Consider the following 25,173-nt stretch of genomic DNA (forward strand, 5'->3'; position numbering starts at 1 on the left):
GTGAGTACAGTGGTCTCCGACAGTTTTTAATTCTGTACAGTGGGATCAACTGACGATGTTACCAACAGTAAATTCTAAGTGGGAACCATTCAAGGAATTAATCGTGGAAACTACTAAAAGTTTCATACCTATTAAGAAATACTGTTCAAGGTTTAGGCCTAAAATGGTTATCTAATGAACTAATGAGACACTTAACAGAGAAGAAAAATGCACGGGATGCATATAAATTATCAAGCAACTCAGAAGCCTATGTCAGATATAAGCTAGTCTGTAATCAGGTCACAAAAGAGGTTCGGCAAGCGAAGGCAGATTACGAGAAATCCTTGGCAAAAGATGCTAAGAAAAACAGCAAGGATTTCTTTACTTATATAAACTCTAAAAGGAAGGGGATGAATCAGATTGGTCCACTTGACATCGATGGTTCGACTGTTGATGATCCTGCTCAAATAGCAAACAAACTGAATGAGTATTTTGCATATATATTCACACATGAGGATTTATTAAGGTTTGAAAATAGCAGAAGGTTATCAAATTGTAGCAGGATACTTAATGATTTTTGTAATAACTGAGAGCAGCAAAGTGCAGGAGAAATTGTTGAAGTTAAACATAAGAAAAGCACCTGGGGTGGATGGGATCTATCTAGTTATATTAAAGGAGATGGCAAAGCAACTAAGCAAACCCTTAGCCATAATTATGACAGCATCCTTGGACTCAGGGGAGGTTCTCATGGACTGGAGATGTGCAAATGTATCCCCAATTCACAAAGGGGGATCGAAGGGTGATACGAGTAATTACAGACCAGTTAGTTTAACTTCTGTTCCGGGTAAAATAATGGAGTCACTGGTTAAAGATGCATTGCAGGATCATCTAGACAAGACTGCAGCAATAATTCAGACACAGCATGGGTTTGTTAAGGGAAAGTCTTGTCTGACAAATTTGATAGGATATTATGATGTGGTTACAAAGGAACTGGATGCAAAAAATAATTTTGATATCATATATTTGGATTTCAGGAAAGCTTTTGACACTGTTGCGCATGGAAGGCTATTGTACAAATTGGAGCAGAATGGTATTAAGGGTAAGTTGCTACAAGGGATAAAAGGATGGTTAAGTGGGAGAAGACAGAGGGTGGTAATCAATGGGTGCTGCTCTTCGTGGACTAATGTTATTAGTGGAGTCCCACAGGGTTCGGTGTTGGGTCCACTATTGTTTTGTATATTTATCAATGATATTGATGAGGTATAACACGCTTAATGTCGAAGTTTGCAGATGATACAAAGGTTGGCAGGGTTGTTAATGACAGTAATGGCAGTGTGCTACTGCAACAGGATCTAGATAATTTGGGCAGATGGGCTAAGAAGTGGCAACTGAAGTTTAACCTTGACAAGTGCAAGGTACTGCATATGGGTAGAAGTAACCCCAGAGAAATGTACCAACTGTGTGGTACTACACTAAAGGTGGTAGAAAATGAAAAACATCTGGGAGTGATTGTGCAGTCAGATATGAGGTTTTCTGAACAATGCAGACAAGCTGCTAGGGCAGGTCATGGGGTTTTGTCAATGATATATAGGAATTTTGCTAGCAGGGGGAAGGAGGTGATTGTCCCTCTGTATAAGACAATGGTCAGGCCACACCCTGAGTATTGCGTACAGGTCTGGAGGCCTCATTTTAGGAAGGATGTAGATTTACTTGAGTGTGTACAGAGAAGGGCAACAAGATTGGTGAGGGGAATGAAGGGATCCTCTTATCAAGAGACGCTTAAGTTCTGCAAATTGCAGTGGCTGGAGACTAGGCACCTGCGCGGTGATCTGATTGAGGTGTATAAGGCCTTGAATGGGTTGAGCATGCTGAATTCTGATGGGATCCTTCCACTTGTTCAGATTACGAACCTAAGGGGGCATAAATTCAAATTAAGAAAGGACAGATGTAGAATAGATGTGCGGAAATTTGCCTTTAGCCAGCGGGTGGTTAACTGGACAGGCATTGGGAGGGAATGGTGTGATTTTTTTTTTTTTTTTTGGCTGATGCTGCATAAGCTCATACACTTGCTTTCTTGCATCACATGGCACTACTACTACATTAACTGTTTAACATGAAATGGTTGGCTGTTTCATTCATACTGAAAAAGGCATCAAATCAAAGCATGATTTTATGCTTTTATCCATTTGGTCCACTCCTCACTCAAGAATGCATTTAAGTTTTACTGAAATGCCCAGTGGATGTAGTTGGCCAAAGACACCCAGAATTATAGTTGCCTCAGTGTTTAACTCAGCACTCACCCTTTTTTGATGTCTTCGACACACATGAGACTTTGTTTTCATATACAGAAAAAGCTAGTATTTTCAGAGGGCCACACAAGCATCTTCAACATACTTCCTTTGGCCATAGGTATGGATAAAAATATCACTGCAAATACTTAATAATTATAAGATACAAGAGAATTTTATGAAACATTTTCCAGGAAAAATATGTATACCTTGTATTTTCCAGAATATACTTAGTCTGAAAAATAGATCAATTTAACTGCTGCTATTTTTTTGCAGTGTTTGAAGTTTATAAATTTAAATCCAAGTTACAAAACTTATTGGTAAAGACAAAGGATGCAAGGAGGCAAACCTTTCTGCTTTTGTTAAGAGTGGGGGGGAGGAGAGATAGAATCCAAATTGCTCATAACATTTCCATCACCAGGAAGTGATAATCCAATTTCTGCTCCTTAAAAATCTAAGCCCACAGGGGTGGCTTATATACACAGGGATGGTGATACCATGGCAAAACTGACTTAGAAAAACAACGTAAAAAATTACACATCTGAAATTACACACAAATCATAAACAACTAAATACACAGAGTTTAAATCCACTCTGATTGCCAAATATTTTGACTTGGACTTCAACATGGCAGGAGCCTAAAGTTCATAATTACTTTACTGCCTTTTAGCCTTCATTTAGCATAGGTAAGTGAGGGTGTTAGTAAGCTCATGACATTGACTTTATAAGGACAAATTTTAGCATTAGAAGGGACATATGATGCAAGAAAGCAAGCTTATACAGCATCAGCAAAAAAAAAAAAACGTTCCATTTCACCCATCCATTCACTTCAAATGTCTGTCCAGCTCCACCTTGAATTCATTTAAGCTGTCACTTCTACAATGACAGATGGAAGTTTGTTCCAGCAATCAACCACCCACTAGCTAAAGACAAATTTCCACACATCTTTTCTACAACTGTCTTTCCTCAATTTGAACTTATGTCCTCTCAGGTAATTAATCTGAGCAAAAGGAAGAATCCCAACAGCAGTGAGCTTGATCAAACGATTCAAGCAATTATACACCTCAATCAGATCACCTTGCAGGTGCACAGTCTCCAGACACTGCAATTTGCAGACTTGGTTGTTGTTGCTTGGTTTTTAGGAGCATTAGCAACTAAGGCCATATTGCTCCAGGATATGCGGTGGTCATTCCTTAACCTTTCCGCATCCTCCGTATTTGGTGGTGACGGGCTCGAACCCCGGTCTAATCAAGAAGCGTGTGCTACGCACTGCTGCTCCTTCCCACCTGGCTACGGAGGCGCCTTGCAGACTTGGAAAAAAAACCCGACTTAGAAAAACAATATAAAAATATTATACATCTGATTTTAAAATCATAAACAAAACTAAATAAACAGAGTATAACCCTTTGTTCCATTCAATCTCATTGCCCTTCTCTGTACTTGTTCCAGCAGGTCTACATCCTTCCTAAAATGAGGCCTCCAGACCTATTATTATTATTATTATTATTATTATTAGTATTAGCTATATGGTGCAAGGAAGCCTGAGGCTTATGCTGCACCAGCCAAAAAAAAAAAAAAAAAATTCCCAAATTACCCTGAGAGAGAGAGAGAGAGAGAGAGAGAGAGAGAGAGAGAGAGAGAGAGAGAGAGAGAGAAGTAGAAGGGAATCACCAAGAAAGAGAAGAATGATGATATCCAGCTCAGGACCCTGGGTGTGCCAAGCCCATACTCACCAGATGTGAGCCCCCGGGGTTTACAGTACTCAAGGTGTGGCCTGACCGTTGCCTTATACAAGGGGATAATCACCTCCTTACCCTTGCAAAAAAAATCCCTGTATATCATTTACAAGACACCATGAACTACTCTTGCAGATTGTCTGCACTGTTCAGAAAACTTTATATCTGACTGCACAATTAACGCCAGGCCTTTTCACTCTTCACTTCCCTGAGTGTAGTACCACACAGATGGTACGTTTCTCTTGGGTTACTGCTATCCATATGCAGTACTTTGATTTTGTCAATGTTAAACTTCAATTGCCACTTCTCAGCTCATTTGCCCAACTTATCTACAGTTACAGTGGTATAGTGTCCTACAACCAGTTACAGTGGCATACTGTCATTAACAACCCTGCCAACCTTCGTATCGTTTATAAACTTGGACATTAAAGCCAGATATACCTTCGTCAATATCATTGATAAATACCGAAAACAACAATGGGCCCAACACTGGGGGACTCCACTAATAAAAGTCTACAAAAAACAGTGTCCATTGATTATCACTATCTTCTCCCACTCAACCATCCCTTTATCCATAGCAGCAATTTGCCCTTAATGCCATACTGCTCCAATTTGTACAATAGTCTTCCAGGTCCAACAGTATCAAAAGTTATCCTAAAATCCAAGTAGATATCAAAATTATTTTTTGCATCCAGTTCCTTTGTGACCACACCATAGTATCCAATCAAACTGATCAGACAAAATTTAACCTAAATAAACCCATGCTGTGTCTGAACTATAACTGCAGTCTTGCTTCGACAATCCTGTAGTGCTATTTTAACAAGCAACTACATTAATTTCACTGGAACAGAAGTTAAACTTACAGGTCTGTAATTACTCGTGTCACCCTTCGATCCTCCTTTGTGAATTGGGGACACATTTGCACATTTCCAGTCCACGGGGATCTCCCCAGCTTCCAAGGAAGCTCTCATAATTATGGCTAAGGGTGTGCTTACTTCCTTTGTTGCCTCTTTTAATATAACTGGATAGATCCCATCCACCCCAGGTGCATTTCTTATCTTAAACTTCAACAATTTCTCCTCCACTTTGCTCTCAGTTATTACATGATTATCTAGCTTACATGATTATCTAGCTTACTGCCAGAGTTTATTACACCTCTGGCATTCCCCTCCCTGAATATCTCCTCATGTTTGAATGCAGATGCAAAATACTCATTCAGTTTGTCAGCTACCTGAGCAGGATCATCACCAGTGGAACCATCAATACCAAGTGGACCAATCTGATTCATCCCCTTTCTTCTAGAGTTTACATAAGTAAAGAACTCTTTGCTGTTTTTCTTTGCATCTTTTGTAAAAGGATTTCTCACAATCTGCTTGTCTAACCTCCTTTGTGACTTCATTAGAGATTAGTTTATATCTACCACAAGCTTCTGTGTCACCTGATAGTTTATATGCATCCCACACATTTTTCTTCTCTGCCACAAGTCTCATTAATTCAACTGACATCCATTTGGGCCTAAACCTAGAGCAGTATTTCTTAGATGGAACAAAACACCTAGTAGCTTCCAAGATTAATTCTTTCAATGCCTTCCATTTAGAATTTTATTTTGGTAACATTATCATGTGGTCCCACTGTATAGAATTTAAAAACTTCATGAAAGCAAAAACCCTTCCCTTTAACCCTGATGGTAGTTACATCTCTGATGTAAATTCCACATGAACACACTGTGATCACTGCCACCTAGTGGTTCATTTATCTGCAGATTCTCAATGCATGAAGAATCACTGCTAATAATCAGATCAAGATTATTACTCCCTCTGGTTGTTTCTCAAACATGTTGCTATAGAAAACAATCATCCAATAAATCCACAAAAGCCTTGCTAGTGTGCAAGTGACCAACCAAGTTCCAGTCAATATCTGGGAATTTAAAATCCCCCATAAGACAGTCCGATTTACTGGCCCTCTATTTCTCTGCACCACTGTTCATTCTACTCAATAGAGTCATTAGGCCTATAACACACTCCTACTCTCAATTTTGCTTTCCCAGTGCTTATGTCACACCAAACTGACTCAACATTGCATTGTCCATCAATGTCAACTGGATGCACTTCCTTAGATTTTGTTGTTTCTTAAATAACGGCATAACCCCCTCCTCCCTTCCTATCTGTATACATTGTACCCCACAAATTCCAATTCTACATGCCTTATATCTTTGTGACATTATCTCTCAAAACACCAAAAGCAGATATTGGCAGATATCTGCCTTTGGTGTTTTGACCTGTGCCTGAAATTCATCAAATTTATTTACTAAACTCTTAGCATTGGTGTACATGCAAGTATACATGCAGCTGTTCTTACTCTTAATTACCCCAACACAGCCCATGTATTTACTTGTTCCGCGATGACTCCCAGAAATCCTTGAAATACCTAGCACCTTGTTTTCCAGGCTGCTGCTCATTCTAACAGAAGCAGTGCAAGAATCACTTTCACCTCTACCATCGGCTAATGTTAATCTAATTTGTTACCTAATTTTATGCAAAGCACTCGTACTTTTTTTAGTACGAGTGCTTTGTATAAAGTTCCTTTACATAGAAAAAAAAATTTGGTGTCGCTACATGTAGATCAGTGTGTGTGTGTGTGGGGGGGTGCTTCTGCATCAACCTCTTGAAAATACACAATACATTTTCCAGCATGTGATATACTGAAAGTGAAATATTGGCATCCTCCCTTACTGCAAAGGGCCGCAACACATCAGTGAGAACATAGCATGTGCCACTGCCTGTTTACACTGCATAGAAACCATAATCCTGAAGCACCTTCAATTTCACCCCACCTCCAAGCCTAAGTTACTTCTGAGTCTCTTTCTCACAGACGCAAGCTTTACAGTAAGAAGTGGTTGTTAAACCTCAGTTACCATTTTTGAATTCAAACTTACCTACAGTTCTGCAATTACTCACTTTACACTTTTATCCTTCTTTGTGAATAGGAGAGTCATTTACACATCTCAATCCGTCGGTACTTTCCCTGAATCCAAGGGTGTTCTCATAATTATGGGCAAAGGCTTGCTTACCTCTTTTGCTGCTTTTAACATAAATGGATAGATTCCATAAGCCACAATAACACTCCAGAGGGCAATTATAAATGTGCACACTGCTCTTCTGAGACTAATGTTATTAGTGACATCCTTCTGAGTTCGGTGCTGGGCCCCTTACTGCTTTCAGTATTTATTAATAATACTGATGAAGGCATATTAAGCTTATCTCTAAGTTTGCTGATGATACAAAGATTGGCAGGTTGGTTAACGACATGAACTGAGCATACTACTGCAATGAGACAGAAAAATTATACAAATGAGCTGAGAATTGGCAATTGCAGTTTAGCATTAATAAATGTAAAGTATGGCATATTGATTACATCAGTTATTTCAGAATAATATACCAATTAAGTGGTACTACATTCAAGGCAGTGAAGAACAAAACAGACCCAAGGATAGATGCATAGTCTGACATGAAGCTCTCTGAGAGCTACTGCAGACAGGACAGCTAATGAAGTTCTCTCAACGATATACAGATATTTTGCCAGCAAGGACAATGTGATTATCCCATTGTATAAAGCAATGATGAGTCTCCATTTTTAGACATGTATACATGTCTGGAAGCCTCATTTTAAGAGGGATGTGGAACTGTTGGAATTGGTATAGAGAAGAGCAATAAGATCAGTCAAGGATAGAAAAAAGGCATTCTTGCTGTGAAAAGTTTCAATTATGTAAGCTGCAGTGCTTGGAAACTAGGCACCCAAGAGGAGGCCTGATTAAGTGTTTATGGCTTCAAATGGATTGAAAGAACTAAATGCTGATGACATCCTTACTCTTTCTCAAACAACAAACATAAAAGTACAGACTTAAACGATGAGGATGGGCTCAGGATAGATGTGCAAAAAGTTGCTTTTAACCAGAGCAACTGTTGGTAAAAACTTCCATCTGGTGTTGTGGAAGTGGATAGTTTGAATAAATTTAAAGAATTAGACAAATTAGAGGAGATGGAAAGATGAGGTAGGTTTATTATTTTTTTTTTTTTATTAATTTTTTACCAATGCAGTGAAAGCTTGATTCCCTGCATCAGTTGCCACTACTAACACTAAATCTTCCAGTTAGACCATTGGTGTACATTATTAGAAACTCAATTTGCCTGAAATCTGTTGATGAACTATATACTTAACTATAACTAGTTATTAGGCTTTTCATACCAACAAATAAATACTGTTCAAGGCATAGACCTAAATGGATGGCAGATGAATTATTAAGACATGAAGTAGAGGAGAAAAGTGCATGGGATGCATATAAATTATCAGGTGATAGATATAGCCTGTGGTAGATATAAATTATCCTGTAATTTTTCTGTAATAATTCAAGTCACAAAGAAGGTATTAGGCAAGCTGAGGCAGATTATGAGAAGTCTCTAGTGAAGAATGCCAAGAAAAGCAGCAAAGACCTCTATGCTTATATTAACAGTAGAAGGAAGGGGTTGAATCGCATTGGGCCAGTTGATCTTAATGGATTAACTGTTGATGACCCTGCTCAGACAAATTGAATAGATATTTTGCATCTACATTCACACATGAGGAATTCTTTACAAGGGAGGATATCAGAAGTTTATCAAACTCCAACAGGGAGCTAAATGACTTTGTAATAACTGAAAGGAAAGTGAAACTGTTTGAAGCTGAACAATCCTTATTATGATTGGATGGGATCCATCCAAGCTGGGATCATCTATGAATTCTTGATTCCACGTAACACTTTTGCTGTTGTCTTTTTCCAATGACCATTTTGACCTGGGATCGAAAATCACAGGACTGAATCAATCTAGACTGGAAAGGGTAGACATTTTTGGGCTTTCTTCTCACCTTGACTGAATTAGCCAGTCTCTGCCAAAGGTTGCTTGACAAAAAAATATCCAGTTTTTCTTCTCAAATTCCTGATGCTGGATATTTGCATAATGAAGCGGTGAACCAATTAAACTGCTTAAAGCAAAATTTTATCTGGAATGCTCCAATTTCATGACATCCACATTTTTCCTTTGGGTTTGCTAGTTTAAATCTCTTCTGTATTTCATTGTGCTGAGCTGGACTTGCACAAATAAGATACAGGGATTTATGAGAGTAAGGTAAAACTACTGTTTTTTTTTTATATATTAAGTACATTTATAGTCAAGGTAGATAGCTTAGTGTCCCTTATATCAGTGTTCAACTTACAGCCGACCATATTACTTACTCTTACAAATTACATCTAAAAAGTATGTAAACTGATAGAATCCAAAACATATTTCAGTACTAATTTAAATAAAGATTTCATTCAGATGGCATTATGAAAGATAAATGATCCTACTCAACATTTTGCTCTCATAAATTATTGTGGAACATTAGTTATGTTATCAGAAATAAAATTTACAAAATTAAAACAAATATTAAGGCTAGCATTACTTACTTGCTTCTTGTAATACCGTCTTCATTTTTAACTCTACTCTTTTTAGCAAATCTGCTGACAGTGTCTCAAAGTCTTCTCTGTTCAAAAACAATAGTTCCTTTATTTTTTAAATTGTCATTATGTCAATTAGTATTATATCATCTGCATATTAACAAACATACACTAAGCTGTCATTTAAATATGAAAAACTATCATATATGCATTTTTTTTTTTTTGTTAGTTGTTGGCACATTGGCTTTTGTGGCCATAATGCACCTCCCAAAGATTTTGCATTTTACTTTGATCCAAGCCCGAGGCGGGATTTGAACCCGCGACCTTCGGGCTGCCAGGGAGGCACTTTACCCACCTAGCTAGCCCAGTTGGCCATATATGCATTGGTTCTTCCTGAACCTAGATAACAAACCTTGCCTGCCATGAGATAGACTATCACACAAAACTCCACTAAGATGATACCATGCTTTCTGCAGAATTTCTCAAATATTATACTGGAAATAGTGGCAGATTTGTACCTTAGACAGTTCTACTAACTTCACAGCCCTTATTTGTTCAATCGAGTTAAAATCCAGGAACTTGATTAATCAAGGAAAGAAAAATGGTTTGAAATGTTTCCATGAAATTCCTACTCATTTATGTCTAGATAACACAATGCACTGTTCTGCTAGAAAATGGCATCATCATTGAGAAACAATGAAGCACGTAACATATGGTACTGTTCATAGTCTACAGCTATTAGTTAATATTAGAACAATATGATACAATGAAGCAAAGCCCATATAGCACCAGCCAAAAAAAAAAAAAAATAAATAAATAAAAATCACCTCATTTCCCTATTCTTTTCGATAATTTTTCCAAATCTTCCTTAAATTTATTCAACCTACACAACACTAGACAGAAGATTACTCTGGCTGATTGGGGATTTCTGCACATTTATTCAGCAACCATCTTTTTAGTATGCTTAAACCTTTTTGGGCTTTACATACTTCAATTAGGTCACAGACGCCTAGCTTCCAGGGACTGTAATTCAATTTAAAGAACCGCAGTTTTTGTTTTCTTGGTAAGAATCTCCATTCATCTCCCCAACTAATCTTGTTGCTCTTCTCTGCACCCTTTCCAACAGATCTATATCCTTCTTAAAATGAGGTTTCCAAACCTGTATGCAATATTCCAGGTGTGGTCTAACCATTGCCTTATACAATACGATAATCCCCTCTTTATCTCAGCTGGGAAAGTTCTTGAATATCACTGACAGAACTCAGGGGCTTCTCTAGCAGCTTGTTTGCACTACTCAGAGAACTTCATATCAGGCTATATAATTACCCTTAGATACTTTTCATACTCCACTAACCTGACTTTGGTACTAGCCAAATCAATGCGTTGCATTTATTACTGTTAAATGCCCAAATTGCCAATGTCCAGTCCATATACTTAGTTTATATCGATTCTCTTCATGTGGCATATCCTGATTATAGTCATTAACCAGAGTACCCACCTTTGTTTCATCAGAAAACTTAGGGCCCACACATACCCTTCCAAAACTCCACCCATCACATTAATCCATGAAAAGTAGCCTTTATTCATAGTAGTAAAGTGCCCATGTGGTAGAGTATAGTATCAAAGCCTGTACTGAAATTAAGCATATGATGTCATGATCTACTTTAACAAATGCATGCTGCAATTGCCTTATTTATTCACAGCATTAGTTTGTTAAAGGAAGATTATGTTCACTCACTCTTTTGCTCGCATTAGTATGAATATATATAGTCTGTTTTCTGACAACATATACTTGCTTCTTTGAATAATTTACCAATACTAATATTAATTTCATCATTTTACCTGGCAAAGAAAAACTTACAGGTCTGTGATTACCACTCTTGTGAATAGGAGATAGAAGGATCAGTCCATAACTAATGCCTCTTGGGCAATTTTTTTTCCCCCTTTTAGCAACATTAAGTTCTGAAGGTAGTAGTATAGACATGTTAAAATATAAGTTTTTTTGTCTCTATTACAGATCTCAAGTTGTGAACAGCTAAATTGTCCATTTCTACCAACAGCCAGTGAGAGTTCCTTTTCAAGTGAGCAAAAACTCAGCTGTCCATACTTGTGAAAAACTGAGAAAGTATACAAATGAGATACTATTTGTGTATACAATGTTCATAGATGGCAGAAGACGAAAATGTGTGCAATGAAGAAAACACTAACATTTTGGATGAAATAATTCAAAAATAATTCCCATACATGCAGTACTACAGTGTAAAAAGTGAATTAACCATCTTAGGCAGATATTATAGGAAAATGCTGTAAAAGGAATACCAAAGTTGTTAAGAGAAATGAAATTCTCTAGGCAGGAGATCAGCCATGACCCATGGCAGATCTCCTGCCTAGAGAATTTGGTAGCATTTTTAGAGAAAGGTCAGACAAAGATAAGGAAGGGTACTTTCAAATACTTGATAAGCTTATATATATATATATATATAAAAGCTAAATTAAAATAGAATAATTGCCAGGAGCATAGCAAACCAGTAGAGTGAAAATGAACTGAGCCAAATAAAATAACAGAAAAATATAGGGAGAGAAAAAAGGAGAGGGTAGCGCTGAAGCAACGTTCCTAAAATAATTTAGAAAATTAAGCCACTTAAAAGAAATTTGGCAGCGCTCCCTAGTAGGCACCCATTTCTGAATTATGTGAAATCTCACTAAGGTGGAAAAGTGGACTAACAACAATTACATGACCAAATAATTAATAAAATAAATTGCAGTGATTCCCAGACTATTATTGGCCTCATGGTCCTCTGTCGAGATAGGGCATAATGGTCAGTGTATTTTATTTCATTTTAGTTGAAAAACTCCTATAAAAAAACCCCGTTTTTTCGCTGCATAAGGACCACTGCCATGCAAATCCTCTACATTGGTGGATCGGTTCTTCGATCTTTTCGTCTTTGCGACGATTTGTATACCGATTGAAATGCAACGATTCTATGACCATTATTGGCCTCGTGGTTCTCTGTCGATATGGGGCATAATGGTCAGTCTATTTTGATTTTTTTGTTTTCTTTTAGTAGGTCCTTTAACCCTTTTTGGTGATATTTCACGTCTTTCAGAACTGGTACCTTATGGGGGGGGGGGGGTACTGCTAAATTATTATGTAATTGGCATTATTTTAAATTTTATATCGGTTTTATTAATTGGATTTACAGGGGTTTTTCAGCTACTGTTTACGCCTTACGTTTACTTTCCCGTTCGTTTGTTTTATTTTGGGTTATTTTTATGTTAATTTTCGCTCTACAGTTTTTGCCATACTACTGGCTTATGTTTTATTTTCTTTTGAAATATTGGAGATTTTTTATATATATATATATATATATTAAGTACCATGTTTATATATTTTTAACAATATAGCCTAATATTAGTGTGTGACCATAACCCACAAGGCACCAAATAGTCACTATAAATAGCGAAGTCATACTGATTCTAAAATTAACATACTCAAAAGTATCATAATGTTGTTACTGCTTAAGGCTTACATTGAAAGGCACATCAACTTGGAGCTAGCGCCTCTCAATATATCCCATCAGTAACAACGTGAGCCATCTGTTTCTGCGAGTTATATGCCAGTCACGCCTTATTAATATATACCAATGAGTCGATCGCGGATTTAATTTCGGTTGATCACGATGAATTTCAAATATACAGTCATCCCTCGATTTGTGCACCTTATTCAATGAAATTTTTAAGATGGTAGATCGTGGCACATTTTGAAGGAAAAAATGTAGACCGCATCACAAATTAAGTTGGCCACTCCTGGTATATATAATAGCTTAAAGGTCAAATTTAAGATAATATAATTATAAATTTTAAGATAAGTTAAAGTTACAGTTAGCATATTTTGCTAAACGTGCAGAATATGACACTCACTATAAAAATACGAATGGCTGCCTGGCAAAATATAACTGCTAGCCCTACAGATATCTTTACTCTTACAATATCAGAATATTTACACGAGTGTTTCTATAGCTAAATGGGCAGGAAAAAGCAAAGGGCATAAGCCAAAGAAATAGGCAAAAGGAGCGGGCAATAGTAATAGCGGTAGCACCTCAATTTCCCTCAAATTACTCCAATAGATTTTGAGGCATAAGATATAAGAGTTAGATAGCAAATAGATAAAAAGTAGAGGCAAAGACAGCAAACTACTTCAAAATTTTACCAGGGGTGTAAATCCCTGTCCCTTAGTAGGGTTCCTGGTAATTTGTTGTGAAAAGAATCTTGTGCAATTACAACTAAGATTAAGCGACTTAGATGCATAAATGAATGCCATAGTAATAGCTAGTATTAAGTATCGCAAGACCATCTTTCAGAAAAATGCAAAATTACAAAAAGGCAAAGATTTTACTGATACATTGGAGCTACCAAAAACGTGGACTGACCCAAGCTACAGCAAGAAACAAAAGAAAGTTCGAAGCTCCCTCTACTGACACATGCAAATATGGAAATAGCATCCACTAATTAGAAGCGATATGAGCACAGGCAACCTCTGGACAAGATCAAACGGGGGGGGGGGGGGGGATAATAATAATAAATAAAAAAATTTTATTCCTTCCCATAGAACAACTATGGGTACAACTTTTTTCAAAATGTAAGACACAGATTAACAGTTCTATGAAGCACCTAAGTTGATTTTTGATTTGGTAGTTGTTGGCGCATCGGCTTCTGTGGCCATATTGCACCTCCCAAGGTTTTTGCAGTACTTTGATCCAAGCCCGAGGCGGGAATCGAACCCGCGACCTTTGGGTTGCCGGGCAGGTACTTTACCCACTCGGCTAGCCCGGTCGGCTAAAAGTACCTAAGTATATACAGTTCTAAGTATATACTAATATACATAAGTTCTATCTAAGACATCACTTCAGCATAACCAAATTCCTAACTATAGCTTGCGGACAGATATTAACATGCCATAATTTTATAGCAATAAAAATAGCTCTACATAGATTTCTAAATATGAATTTAAGAGGAAAGCCATTTTTACACAGCTTATTGATAAAATCGGTTAGTGATGCTAAAATATTAGCTCGACTATTACATATTCTTAATCCTTGAGATTTAGTTATATTGCTATGAATTCTATGTGATATGTTCGAATGCCAATGTGTGAGATTTTATAGTCTCAAATTTAAAATCCGTACGTTTGTCATATATGTTAGTATCAACCTTCCCAGCCTTAATTTTAATATCAGTATCTAAAAATGTGGCAGCGATAAAACTATCATTATTAGAACGTTCAAGATGCAGATCCAAAGGATAAAAAGTTGACATTTTTTGCAGAAAATTTGGCTCATTAATTGCAATAAGATCATCAGTAATATCTATAAAGTATAGCACTGCTATTAAATTTACCTTCAAAGTGGTGCAAATATAGATTGACCACAATACATGAACTACATGCACCCATAGCTATACCCGTATGTTGCCTATAAACCGCACTTCCATTAACGGTGAAGCAATTAAATAAACATAGGTCTATTAAATTATCCCAATAATACTTATCACAAGGGATAACCCTATAATATTCATTATAATACTCATTCAAAACCTTTTTTAAATTTTCATGCAATATACTAGAAAACAGATTTTTAAAGTCAATGTACCAATATGTCTAATTAGCATTAGCATTAGTAGAGGCATATGATGCAAGAAAGCAAGCTTATTCAGCATCAGCCAATAAAAAAAAAAAAAAAACAACCACTACTCCCATTTCACCCCTCAATTCGTTCGAAATACCTGTCCAGCTGAGCCTTAAATTTGTTTAGGCTATCAACTTCAACAACAAGTGATGGAAGTCTATTCCACAAACCAACTGCCCGCTGGCTAAAGGCGAATTTCCGCACATCTATCCGACATCCGTCCTTCCTCAATTTGAATTTATGCCCTCTCAGGTGATTATTCTGAGCAAGAGGAAGAATCCCATCGGCATTGAGCATGCTCAAGCCATTCAAAGCCTTGTACACCTCTATCAGATCACCTCGGCGATGCCTAGTCTCCAGGCTCTGTAATTTGCAAAACTTAAGCCTTTCTTCGTAAGAGCAACCCTTTGTTCCATTCACTAATCTTGTTGCCCTTCTCTGTACTCGTTCCAGCAGCTCTACATCCTTCTTGAAATGAGGCCTCCAGACCTGTATACAGTACTCAAGGTGTGGCCTGACCAATGCCTTATACAAGGGAATAATCACATCCCTGTCCCTGCTAGAAAAATTCCTGTATATCATTGACAAGACACCATGAGCTACTCTTGCAGCTCGTCTGCACTGCTCAGAGAACTTCATATCTGCCTGCACAATTACCCCCAGGTCCTTTTCATTCTCTACCACTGTCAGCGTAGTACCACAGAGTTGATACGTTGATCTGGGGTTACTGTTTCCCATATGTAGTACTTTACATTTGTCAATGTTAAACTTCATTTGCCACCTCTCAGCCCATCTGCTCAACCTTTCCAGATCCTCTTGCAGCAGCATAGTATCAGTAGTGTCCTTAACAACCCTGCCAACCTTTGTATCGTCTGCAAACTTGGACATTAAGCCTGATACACCATCATCAATATCATTTATAAATACAGAAAACAACAATGGACCCAACACTGAACCCTGAGGAACTCCACTAATAACATTAGTCCACGTTGAGCAGTGTCCATTGATTACCACTCTCTGTCTTCTGCCACTCAACCATCCCTTTATCCATAGCAGCAATTTGCCTCGAATGCCACACTTCTCCAATTTGTGCAGCAGTCTTCCATGCGCAACAGTATCAAAAGCCTTTCTAAGATCCAAATATATAATATCAAAGTTATTCCCTGCATCCAGTTCTTTTGTGACTACATCATAGTATCCAATCAAATTGGTCAGACAAGACCTGCCCTTAACAAACCCATGCTGTGTCTGAGCTATAACTGAATTCTTGTCCAGATGATCCTGCAGTGCTTCTTTAACCAGTGCCTCCATTAATTTTCCTGGAACCGAAGTTAAACTAACAGGTCTATAATTACTTGTGTCAGCCTTTGATCCTCCTTTGTGAATTGGGGTTACATTTGCACATCTCCAGTCCATGGGTACCTCCCCTGAGTCCAAAGAAGCTCTCATAATTATGGCTAGGGGTTTGCTTACTTCCTTTGCTGCCTCCTTTAATATAACTGGATAGATCCCATCCACCCCGGGTGCCTTTTTTATGTTTATCCTCAACAATTTCTCCTCCACTTTCCTCTCAGTTATTAGAAAATCATCTAGCTCACTGCCAATGTTTACTTCACCTACGACATTCCCCTTCCTGAATAACTCCTCATGTGTGAATGTAGATGCAAAATACTCGTTTAGATTGTTAGCCACCTGAGCTGGATCCTCAACTGTTGAACCATCAACATCCAGTGGACCAATCTGATTCATCCCTTTCCTTCTTGAGTTTAAATAGGTAAAGAACTCTTTTCTGTTTTTCTTTGCATCCTTTGCCAAGGATTTCTCATAATCTGCCTTTGCCTGCCTAATCTCCTTTATGACTTGGTTACAGACCAACTTATATCTATCATAGGCTTCCACGTCACCCATTAATTTGTATGTATCCCATGCATTTTTCTTCTCTGCCATATGTCTCATTAGTTCATCTGACAACCATTTAGGCCTGAACCTTGAACAATATTTCTTGGTTGGTATGTAAAGCCTGGTAGCTTCCAAGATTAGTTCCTTGAATGCTTCCCATTTTGAATTTGCTGTTGGTAACATCTTCAGTTGGTCCCACTGTATAGAATTTAAATACTGTCTCAGACCATCATAGTCGCCTTTACGAAAGCAAAAACCCTTCCCTTTACCTCTGATGGTAGTTACCTCCTTGAGTAAATCCCACTTCAGCACACTGTGATCACTGCCACCCAGTGGTTCATTTATCTGCAGATTCCTAATGCATGAAGAATCACTACTGATAATCAGATCAAGAGTATTACTCCCTCTAGTTGCCTCCCGAACATGCTGGTGTAGAAAACAATCATCCAATAAATCCACAAAAGCCTTGCTAGTGTGTGAGTGACCAACCCACAAATTCCAGTCAATATCTGGGAAATTAAAATCCCCCATTATAAGACTCTCTGATTTACTGGCCCATTCTATTTCCCTGTACAGTATCTTATTATACTCATCAGAGTCGTTAGGCCTATAGCACACTCCTACTCTCAATTTTGATTTACCTATGCTTATGTCACACCAAACTGACTCAACACTGCACTGTCCAGCGATGTCAACTGGCTTCACTTCCTTGGATTTTATGTGTTTTTTAACTAATAGCATAACCCCTCCTCCCTTCCTATCCTGTCTATCCTTTCTGTAGACGTTGTACTCCCCAAATTCCAGTTCTGCATTCCTTATATCTGTGTGACACCACGTCTCTGATATCCCAACAATATCTGCCTTTGATGTTTTGAGTAATACCTCAAATTCATTAAATTTATTTACTAAACTCCTAGCATTAGTGTACACGCAAGTATACATGCACCTGTTCCTATTCTTAGCTACCCTAACACAACCCATGTGTTTACTTGTACCGCAATGACTTCCAGCAGTCTCTGAAATATCCTGCATCTTGTTTTTCAGGCTTCTGCTCATTCCAATAGAAGCAGTGCAAGAATCTCTTTCACCTCTGCCAGTGGCTACTGTTAATCCATTAGTCTTTGTCTCCCCCCAAGCTAGCAGTTTTCCGACCCACCTAACACTGCCTCGATAGCATCAGCAAATATTCTTGCACCCTTTCTATTTAAGTGTATCCCATCCCTGTAGAAGCAATCTCTCCTGTTAACAAGTACAGTTCCAGGCTGAAAAAAATTCTACCCCTTCAGCCTTGCACAATCTTTCCAGGGCCGAATTGATCGACAAGGCTCTCATCATATACTCCCTCCTATCGTGTCTGGGCAGAATTGCAGACACTTTCAAATTCAACCCTACTTCACGGCTTTTTTTCAACAGTGACCTGTACTTGTTAAGTAATTCCGCTGGTCTCCTACTCTTAATATCATTAGTGGTTTGTGGTATTAAGATAACTTAAAACATTTCCATTATTTAATATAATCTTTGTGGCTCCTACCTTACCTAATACGATTTTTAACAAAGTTTCTAGTTCTTTATGTGGTACTTCTACATAACTATCTCTACAAGAGGTTATAAACCTAAATGCAACGGGGGACTTATGAAACTTAGGAATCCAATGTACATATGGAAACTTGGTGTTATAGCAATTAAGATTTAACCTTCTTCTCATAGAAACCAGCTTTTTTCTGGCAATATTACTGTTAGCTTCCACTTTCTTATATGTGGTACTGTTATTAAGCACATTAGCCAAAGAGGAAATATAAAAACTCTTTAAAAATAATCCCATAGTTGTTGGCTGCCTTGTCAACAGTGGTTATAATAAATTTTGATTGCAAGTCTAATAACTGCAGCTTAAAATAAAACATTGTCCCTATCATGCCATTTCAATTTACACTGAACCTGTTTTTTCAATGCCTTGTATACAAGGCAAGTTCACATACAGAAAGCTTCTACTGGTATGCCGTATTTATATGCCAATTTTAGACCAAATTTTGCTAAACCTATGTGGATTTGCTTAAAAATTTGTTTAATACTAACCCTAAAAACAGGATCTAAATTTAAAACCATAGGTTAACAATTTCCTGAGATCTTTGCTTTTTTGTATTTTTCTGAAAAATGGTCTTGCGATACTTAATACTAGCTATTACTATGGTGTTCATTTATACATCTAAGTCGTTTAATCTTAGTTGTAATAGCACAAGATTCTTTACACAATGAATTACCGAGAACCCTACTAAGGGATCGGGTTTTAAACCCCCAGTAAAATTCCAAAGTAGTTCGCTCTCTTTGCCTCTACTTTTATCTACTTGCTATCTAACTCTTATATCTTATGCCTCAAAATCTATTTGAGTAATTCGAGGGAAATTGAGGTGCTACCACTATTACTATTGCCTGCTCCTTTCGCCTATTTCTTTGGCTTATGCCCTTTGCTTTTTCCTGCCCATTTAGCTACAGAAACACTAGTGTAAATATTCTGATATTGTAAGATATCTGTAAGGCTGTAGGGCTAGCAGTTATGCTCAGATCGTGTCAGTGAAATTTTTCTTGTAGGAATGGAATCCTTTATCCCACACTCCACATTAAAATCTCGTCCTTTATCTAAACCTTGGTTTTCCAATAAATGTGCTAAGGCTGTTCAAGAGAAGAATGTTGCATATCGTAATTGGGTTGTTTCCAATTCTTCAGTTTCATTTTCTGCCTACACCAAAGCTCGCAACAATTGTAAAGCAGTTATTAATCAGTCCAAACTAGATTTTGAACAGGCTAAGGACAGAAAATTTGCTTCTTGCCCTAATAGTAGCTGAGCATTCATGTCTCGTGCCAAAGCTATTGGCCGCAACTTTTGCTCACATCTCTTCTCCCAACTCTCAAAACCAGATGGTTCTGTTGTCACTTCAGCCAAGGATAAAGCTGATCTGCTAGCATCCCATTTTGATTCCAACTCGTGTATTAATGATCTTGGTAAAACACCTTCCACCATTTCCAACACGCTCCATTCAATGCCTCCTGTGGACTTCCGCCAAAAGTCAGAAGGATTTTGACGAATCTTGATGCTAAGAAAGCTCCAGGTCCTGATAGTATTTCTCCACTTGTTCTCAAAACCTGTGCTCCCAAACTTACTCCTGTTCTTTGCGGCCTTTTTTCACTTTCTTATTCCAAAGGTGTTTTCCCTTCTGCTTGGAAATTTGCTCATATCCAGCCAGTTCCTAAAAAGGGTGACAAATCCCTCCCATCCAATTATCGTCCCATTGCAATTACTTCTACTCTTTCTAAAGAAATGGAGATATCAATTAACTGTCAACTCTTAAACTACATAGAAATCCTCCGTCTGATCAACAATTACCAGTATGGATACCGTCAGTGTTGATTCACTGGTGATATTCTGGTTTATGTTACCCATTTATGGACAAACTCATTGGAAAAGTTCACTGAAACAAGCAGTTGCTCTTGACACCTCAGAGGCTTTCGACCGTGTTTGGCATAAAGGTCTTCTAAACAAGCTTCCATCTTATGGTTTGCAAACTGTTTTTAGTAATTGGTTATCCAGTTTTCTCTCTGATCGCTCACTGAGGGTGATGGTAGATGGCTCTCTGTCTTCTCACTTCTCCACTAATGCTGGTATCAACTAAGGTTCAGTTCTTTCCCCCCACTCTTTTCCTCTTGTATATTAATGACCTTCTTCCATTGACTGGAAATCCTATCCGTAGTTTTGCTGATGATAGCACATTGCATACCACTTTCCATTTTGAGAAACCTTTCCCTGCTCAATCAGCTTCAACTTCTTGAATATCCACTACCAATTCCTTAAATGCCAATCTCCAGTGGGGCGAAAAACAACTTAGTTGATTTCAATCCTTCTAAAACTCAATCTTGTCATATCTCGCAAAAAGGATTCTTCTGCTCCTATACTTATCTTTGGTGACACTCCGATTTCTAGGCAAGATGATATATCTCTTTTGGGGATTACCTTGACTTTTAATCTCTCTTGGAACAAGCTCATTACAAATAATGCTTCCTCTGCATCTAAAAATCTTGGTTTTCTCTCTTTCACTCTTGGCATTTCTTTTCTTCCAAACAGTTGTTCACTCTGTACAAATCGCAAATCTGCCCTACCATGAAATATTGTTCCCACATCTGGGGCAGTGTCCCCAAAATTTCTCTCAGGCTTCTAGATTCCATTCAGAAGAGAGCAGTTAGGTTAATTAATAACTCATCTCTAACAGAGTCTCTGTACTCGCTGTCTCATATATGTACTGTTTCTGCTGCATGCCTTTTCTACAGATACTTCCATGGGCACTGTTCTTCTGAATTGGCTTCTATAATTCCCACTCTCTCTTTCAAAACAGTCCGAACATGTGCCGCCACCAGCCAACATCCATTTACTGTCCATCTTCAAACTAACAGAACCAACTTTTCATCTTCCTCGTTTATTCATTCAAATGCTGTTTTCTAGAACAACCTTCCTTCATACGTATTTGCTGAAAAATACTGTCTACAGAAGTTCAAGTCAACAAATATCTTCTTTCACCTTCTCAACCTCCATCCCCAGCATGGTACTAAGTACTAGAGGTTCTAATACCTCTCGTGTTTGGTGTTTTCATAAAAAAAAAATAAATAAAAAATCTTAATATAATGCATTTTAATGCTAAGTAATGAAGTTTCTTCTCAATTTCAATATTAACTAACTTCATGATGTTATACGAGCAGTGGTATGAAAGTAATGTCTCCTATTTTTCACTCAGAAAATTTAATTCTTACAACTATGCAAAATAAAAATGCTTTTGCATTAATCAATTCTCAATCATTAATAAACATGCTGTTATTTTTCCACAAAGTCACCATTGTCTATGCACTTCTGCCATCTAAGTCAAACGCTGTATTCCAATCCTGTAAAAGCCCTTACGCTCCGGAGGGCTTCACAAACACTGTGCTTGAGCTGGTTGTTATCTACAAAATGGGTTCCATGGAGTGCATCCTTCAGCGGCCCAAAGAGGTGATAATTGGAAGGCACAAGATCCAGTCTATGAGAGGGGTGAGGAAGAACAGTGCACCCCAGTTTTACAATGACTTCCATTGTGTGCAAATTGGTGTGGGGTTGTGCATTCTCACGGAGAAGAACCTCATCAAGGTTTGTCTGGTTGAACTCTACAGAAGCAGGCTTTCAACTTTTTCAACATTTCCACATATCGTTTTTGGGTTGATTGTGGTGCCACACTCCAAGAAGTCCACATGCAAGATCCAATCTTTGTCCCAAAACATTGTCCATGACTTTACTGACAGAAGGCCATCTTTTTGATTTCTTGCACGGCGAATTTTGATGGTACCACTCTATCGAGTGTCTCTTCGTTTCAGGGTAATAATGGTGGACCCAGGTTTTGCCACCCGTGACTATGCGTGAAAGAAAAAAGTCTCCACTCTCATTGAGCTAGAGAAGTTCTATACAGACGACTTTCCATGCTTCTTTGTGCTCATGTGTCAGCATTTTCAGGATCCACCGGGCACAAATATGGTTGTAGCCTAGTTCCTTTATGATGGCTATCACAGCAGGTGCTCAAAACAGAAGGAACTGGAAAGTTGCTGGAGAGGCCTTCATCCTGCAGTGGATTGAAAATGGCTGATGATGATGATGATGATGATGATGATGATCACAGCAGGTTTCCCTATACCTACTGCATCGCACAATTCACATGTTGTGATGCGGCGGTCCTCTGATAAGTGTGTCGATCCAGCTCTTGCTGTCTGTTGTCACTGACCAGCCACTTTGGGGCTGGTCAACAATGTCACTTTCCCCACTCTTAAAGCATCTTATACCCAACATCTAACTGTATTCACATCTACAGTATTATCACCATAAACATTTTTGAGAAGCGTAAAGATTAATAGATGTCACTTTTCTTGGTAAGAAATTCAATCACCACTCTTCGCTTGATACGTATATCTGTAACATCTACCATTTTGAACTATCCATGTGCTGCACTCACAAGACCAATCACAGCATAACTCAGTACGGTGAAGCTGTAGACCTCTAGTGACCACTCAGTGACATGCAAAAGGATCTACAGCACCACATTTGAAAGCAAAAAAAATTGGGAGGCATATTGGTCCTCATATATAATAAGCAAAGATTTCTGAGATCCCCATCTTCATATGTGAATATAAATGCAAAATATTTATTCAGTTTGCCAGCAATTCATAGGATCACCAATATTTTTGTCATATCAAGTGGATTAATATGGTTCGTGACTTCAAGTGTTAAACACAACTTTTTGCTTTTTTTCTTTGCTCTCTTAGCCAAGACTTCTCATAATCTGCTTTAACATGCCTAAAGCCACTGAATAACTTGATTACAAATTTATATTTACTGTAAGATTTTGTGTCCTCTGATAATTAATATTCATCCCATGCCCTTTCCTTCTCTGCCACTTAAGCCCATCAGTTCATCTGACATTCATTTGGGACTAAACCTTGAACAATACCCCTTAATTAGTATAAAGAGCTTAGTAGCTTTTATGATTACTTCCCTGAACATTTGGCATTTGAATTTAACATCAGTTCATACCACTTTATATAATTTTAAAAATGTCAAAGACCTGCAAACCTTCACAAAAAAATTTATTCTGTTTTCCCTTGATAAATCTCACTTGAAATCACCACCACTTAATGGTTCATTTATTTTAAGACTCTTGATACATGATGAATCACTGCTGATAATCACATCAAGAATATTAGTTTCTTTTGTAGCCTCTTTAATATGTTGGTATAGAAAGTGCTGCCATTGCTTATCTGTTTCTAAGTAATTGTTGACAGTTTATATATAGAAGACTGCAACATGAAAACAGATTTTTTTTAAAATCAGAAAAGGAGACTGTGCCTATCAGCTCTTGTTAACCCAGAATTCTCTGGAATTCAGATTCAGAAATTGTTGACATTAAATAAAATGATACATAAATAGATACAGAAGGTAGTATCAAAAAACAGAATCTAGTTTTTAGGAATTTCTTCAAAATTCTCTAATTTTTTTTTTTTTTTTAAATTCTTATTTGGTTTTTGAAATAATTTCAATCTAATACTAGACAACCAAGCTGAAAAGAGAACAAATGTAAATGTTTTAAAATTTCATGTATGGGGAGGGGGACCTCTTTCAGGACCCACATAGTCTTTGCTTATAAACTCATATAATAAATGGGTAATGCCATTTATTACTGGTAAGTTAAATGCACTGGTGAGTACATTTACAACATCAAAATTGTTTCCTTAAAAGCTGGCCAATAGTCAGAGACAAGCTGGAGCCAGTTCACACGAATAAATTTTTAAAATTTTTATGTAAACATATTAACTAACATCTCAGAACCAAATAATCTTATAAGAATATCTCAGAACCAAATAATTTTATAAAGATGTAAAAAATGTTTCTTTATATTAAGTATGATTCCGAATGGCTAAATACATTGCCACTTCTTGTGGAGAAAGCTACAAAAAAAAAATTAAAAAAAAAATACATACTGTGTTATATCCTTTAAATCAAAACTCATTACTGGCAATAGCTCTACAATACAGTTAACATTTGTCAATAGCATACTTTTTCTATTCCAAATTTGTATTAGTTTTATAATACAGAAATAAATAAATAACAGTAGAATTCATATACAAACTTACCTTTTCATTCTTCCAGTCACATCCTTATCCTCCATAAAGCATTCAATATTAAGTGGTAGCTCATGAGGATTAGCGCTCATCTGCTTCTTTAGTTTTTCACATTCTTGAATTAATCTTACAAGTGCACGTTTATTAGACATAACATCAAGTTTATATTTTGTCCTAAATTCTTCAACAAAATGCTTCACTATAATATTATCAAAGTCCCTTCCACCTAAATTTCTGTCCCACACAGTTGCTAAAACCTAAAAAATATATTACATATCTTATGTAATTATATACATCTAATGGGGGAAAAAAAGTTAGTTTTGAGTAAAATGCCCATAACTCGGGAGTAAACTGTGGCACTCTGAACTATTACAAATAATTTCATTTTATTAACATAATAAATCAAAAAGAATATTCCTGGAAGTGCATGTAAT

The 25,173-nt window shown here is 37.4% G+C and overlaps 1 protein-coding gene across 1 annotated transcript in view; it reads right to left on the minus strand.

Moving 5' to 3' along the window:
* Window positions 1-25,173, minus strand: part of LOC150079648 (97 kDa heat shock protein-like) — a 186,412-nt gene that overhangs the window by 60,574 nt on the left and 100,665 nt on the right. The window contains exons 6-7 of the mRNA XM_090383811.1: window positions 24,752-24,996; window positions 9,486-9,562 (exon numbers count right to left, since the gene is read on the minus strand). Coding sequence (XP_090239937.1) covers window positions 9,486-9,562; window positions 24,752-24,996 — 322 coding nt within the window. The remainder of the gene's footprint in view (window positions 1-9,485; window positions 9,563-24,751; window positions 24,997-25,173) is intronic.

Source organism: Mastigoproctus giganteus, chromosome 10, assembly GCF_048544385.1.
Source record: "Mastigoproctus giganteus isolate SK-2022 chromosome 10, ASM4854438v1, whole genome shotgun sequence".
NCBI lineage: Eukaryota > Metazoa > Arthropoda > Arachnida > Uropygi > Thelyphonidae > Mastigoproctus > Mastigoproctus giganteus.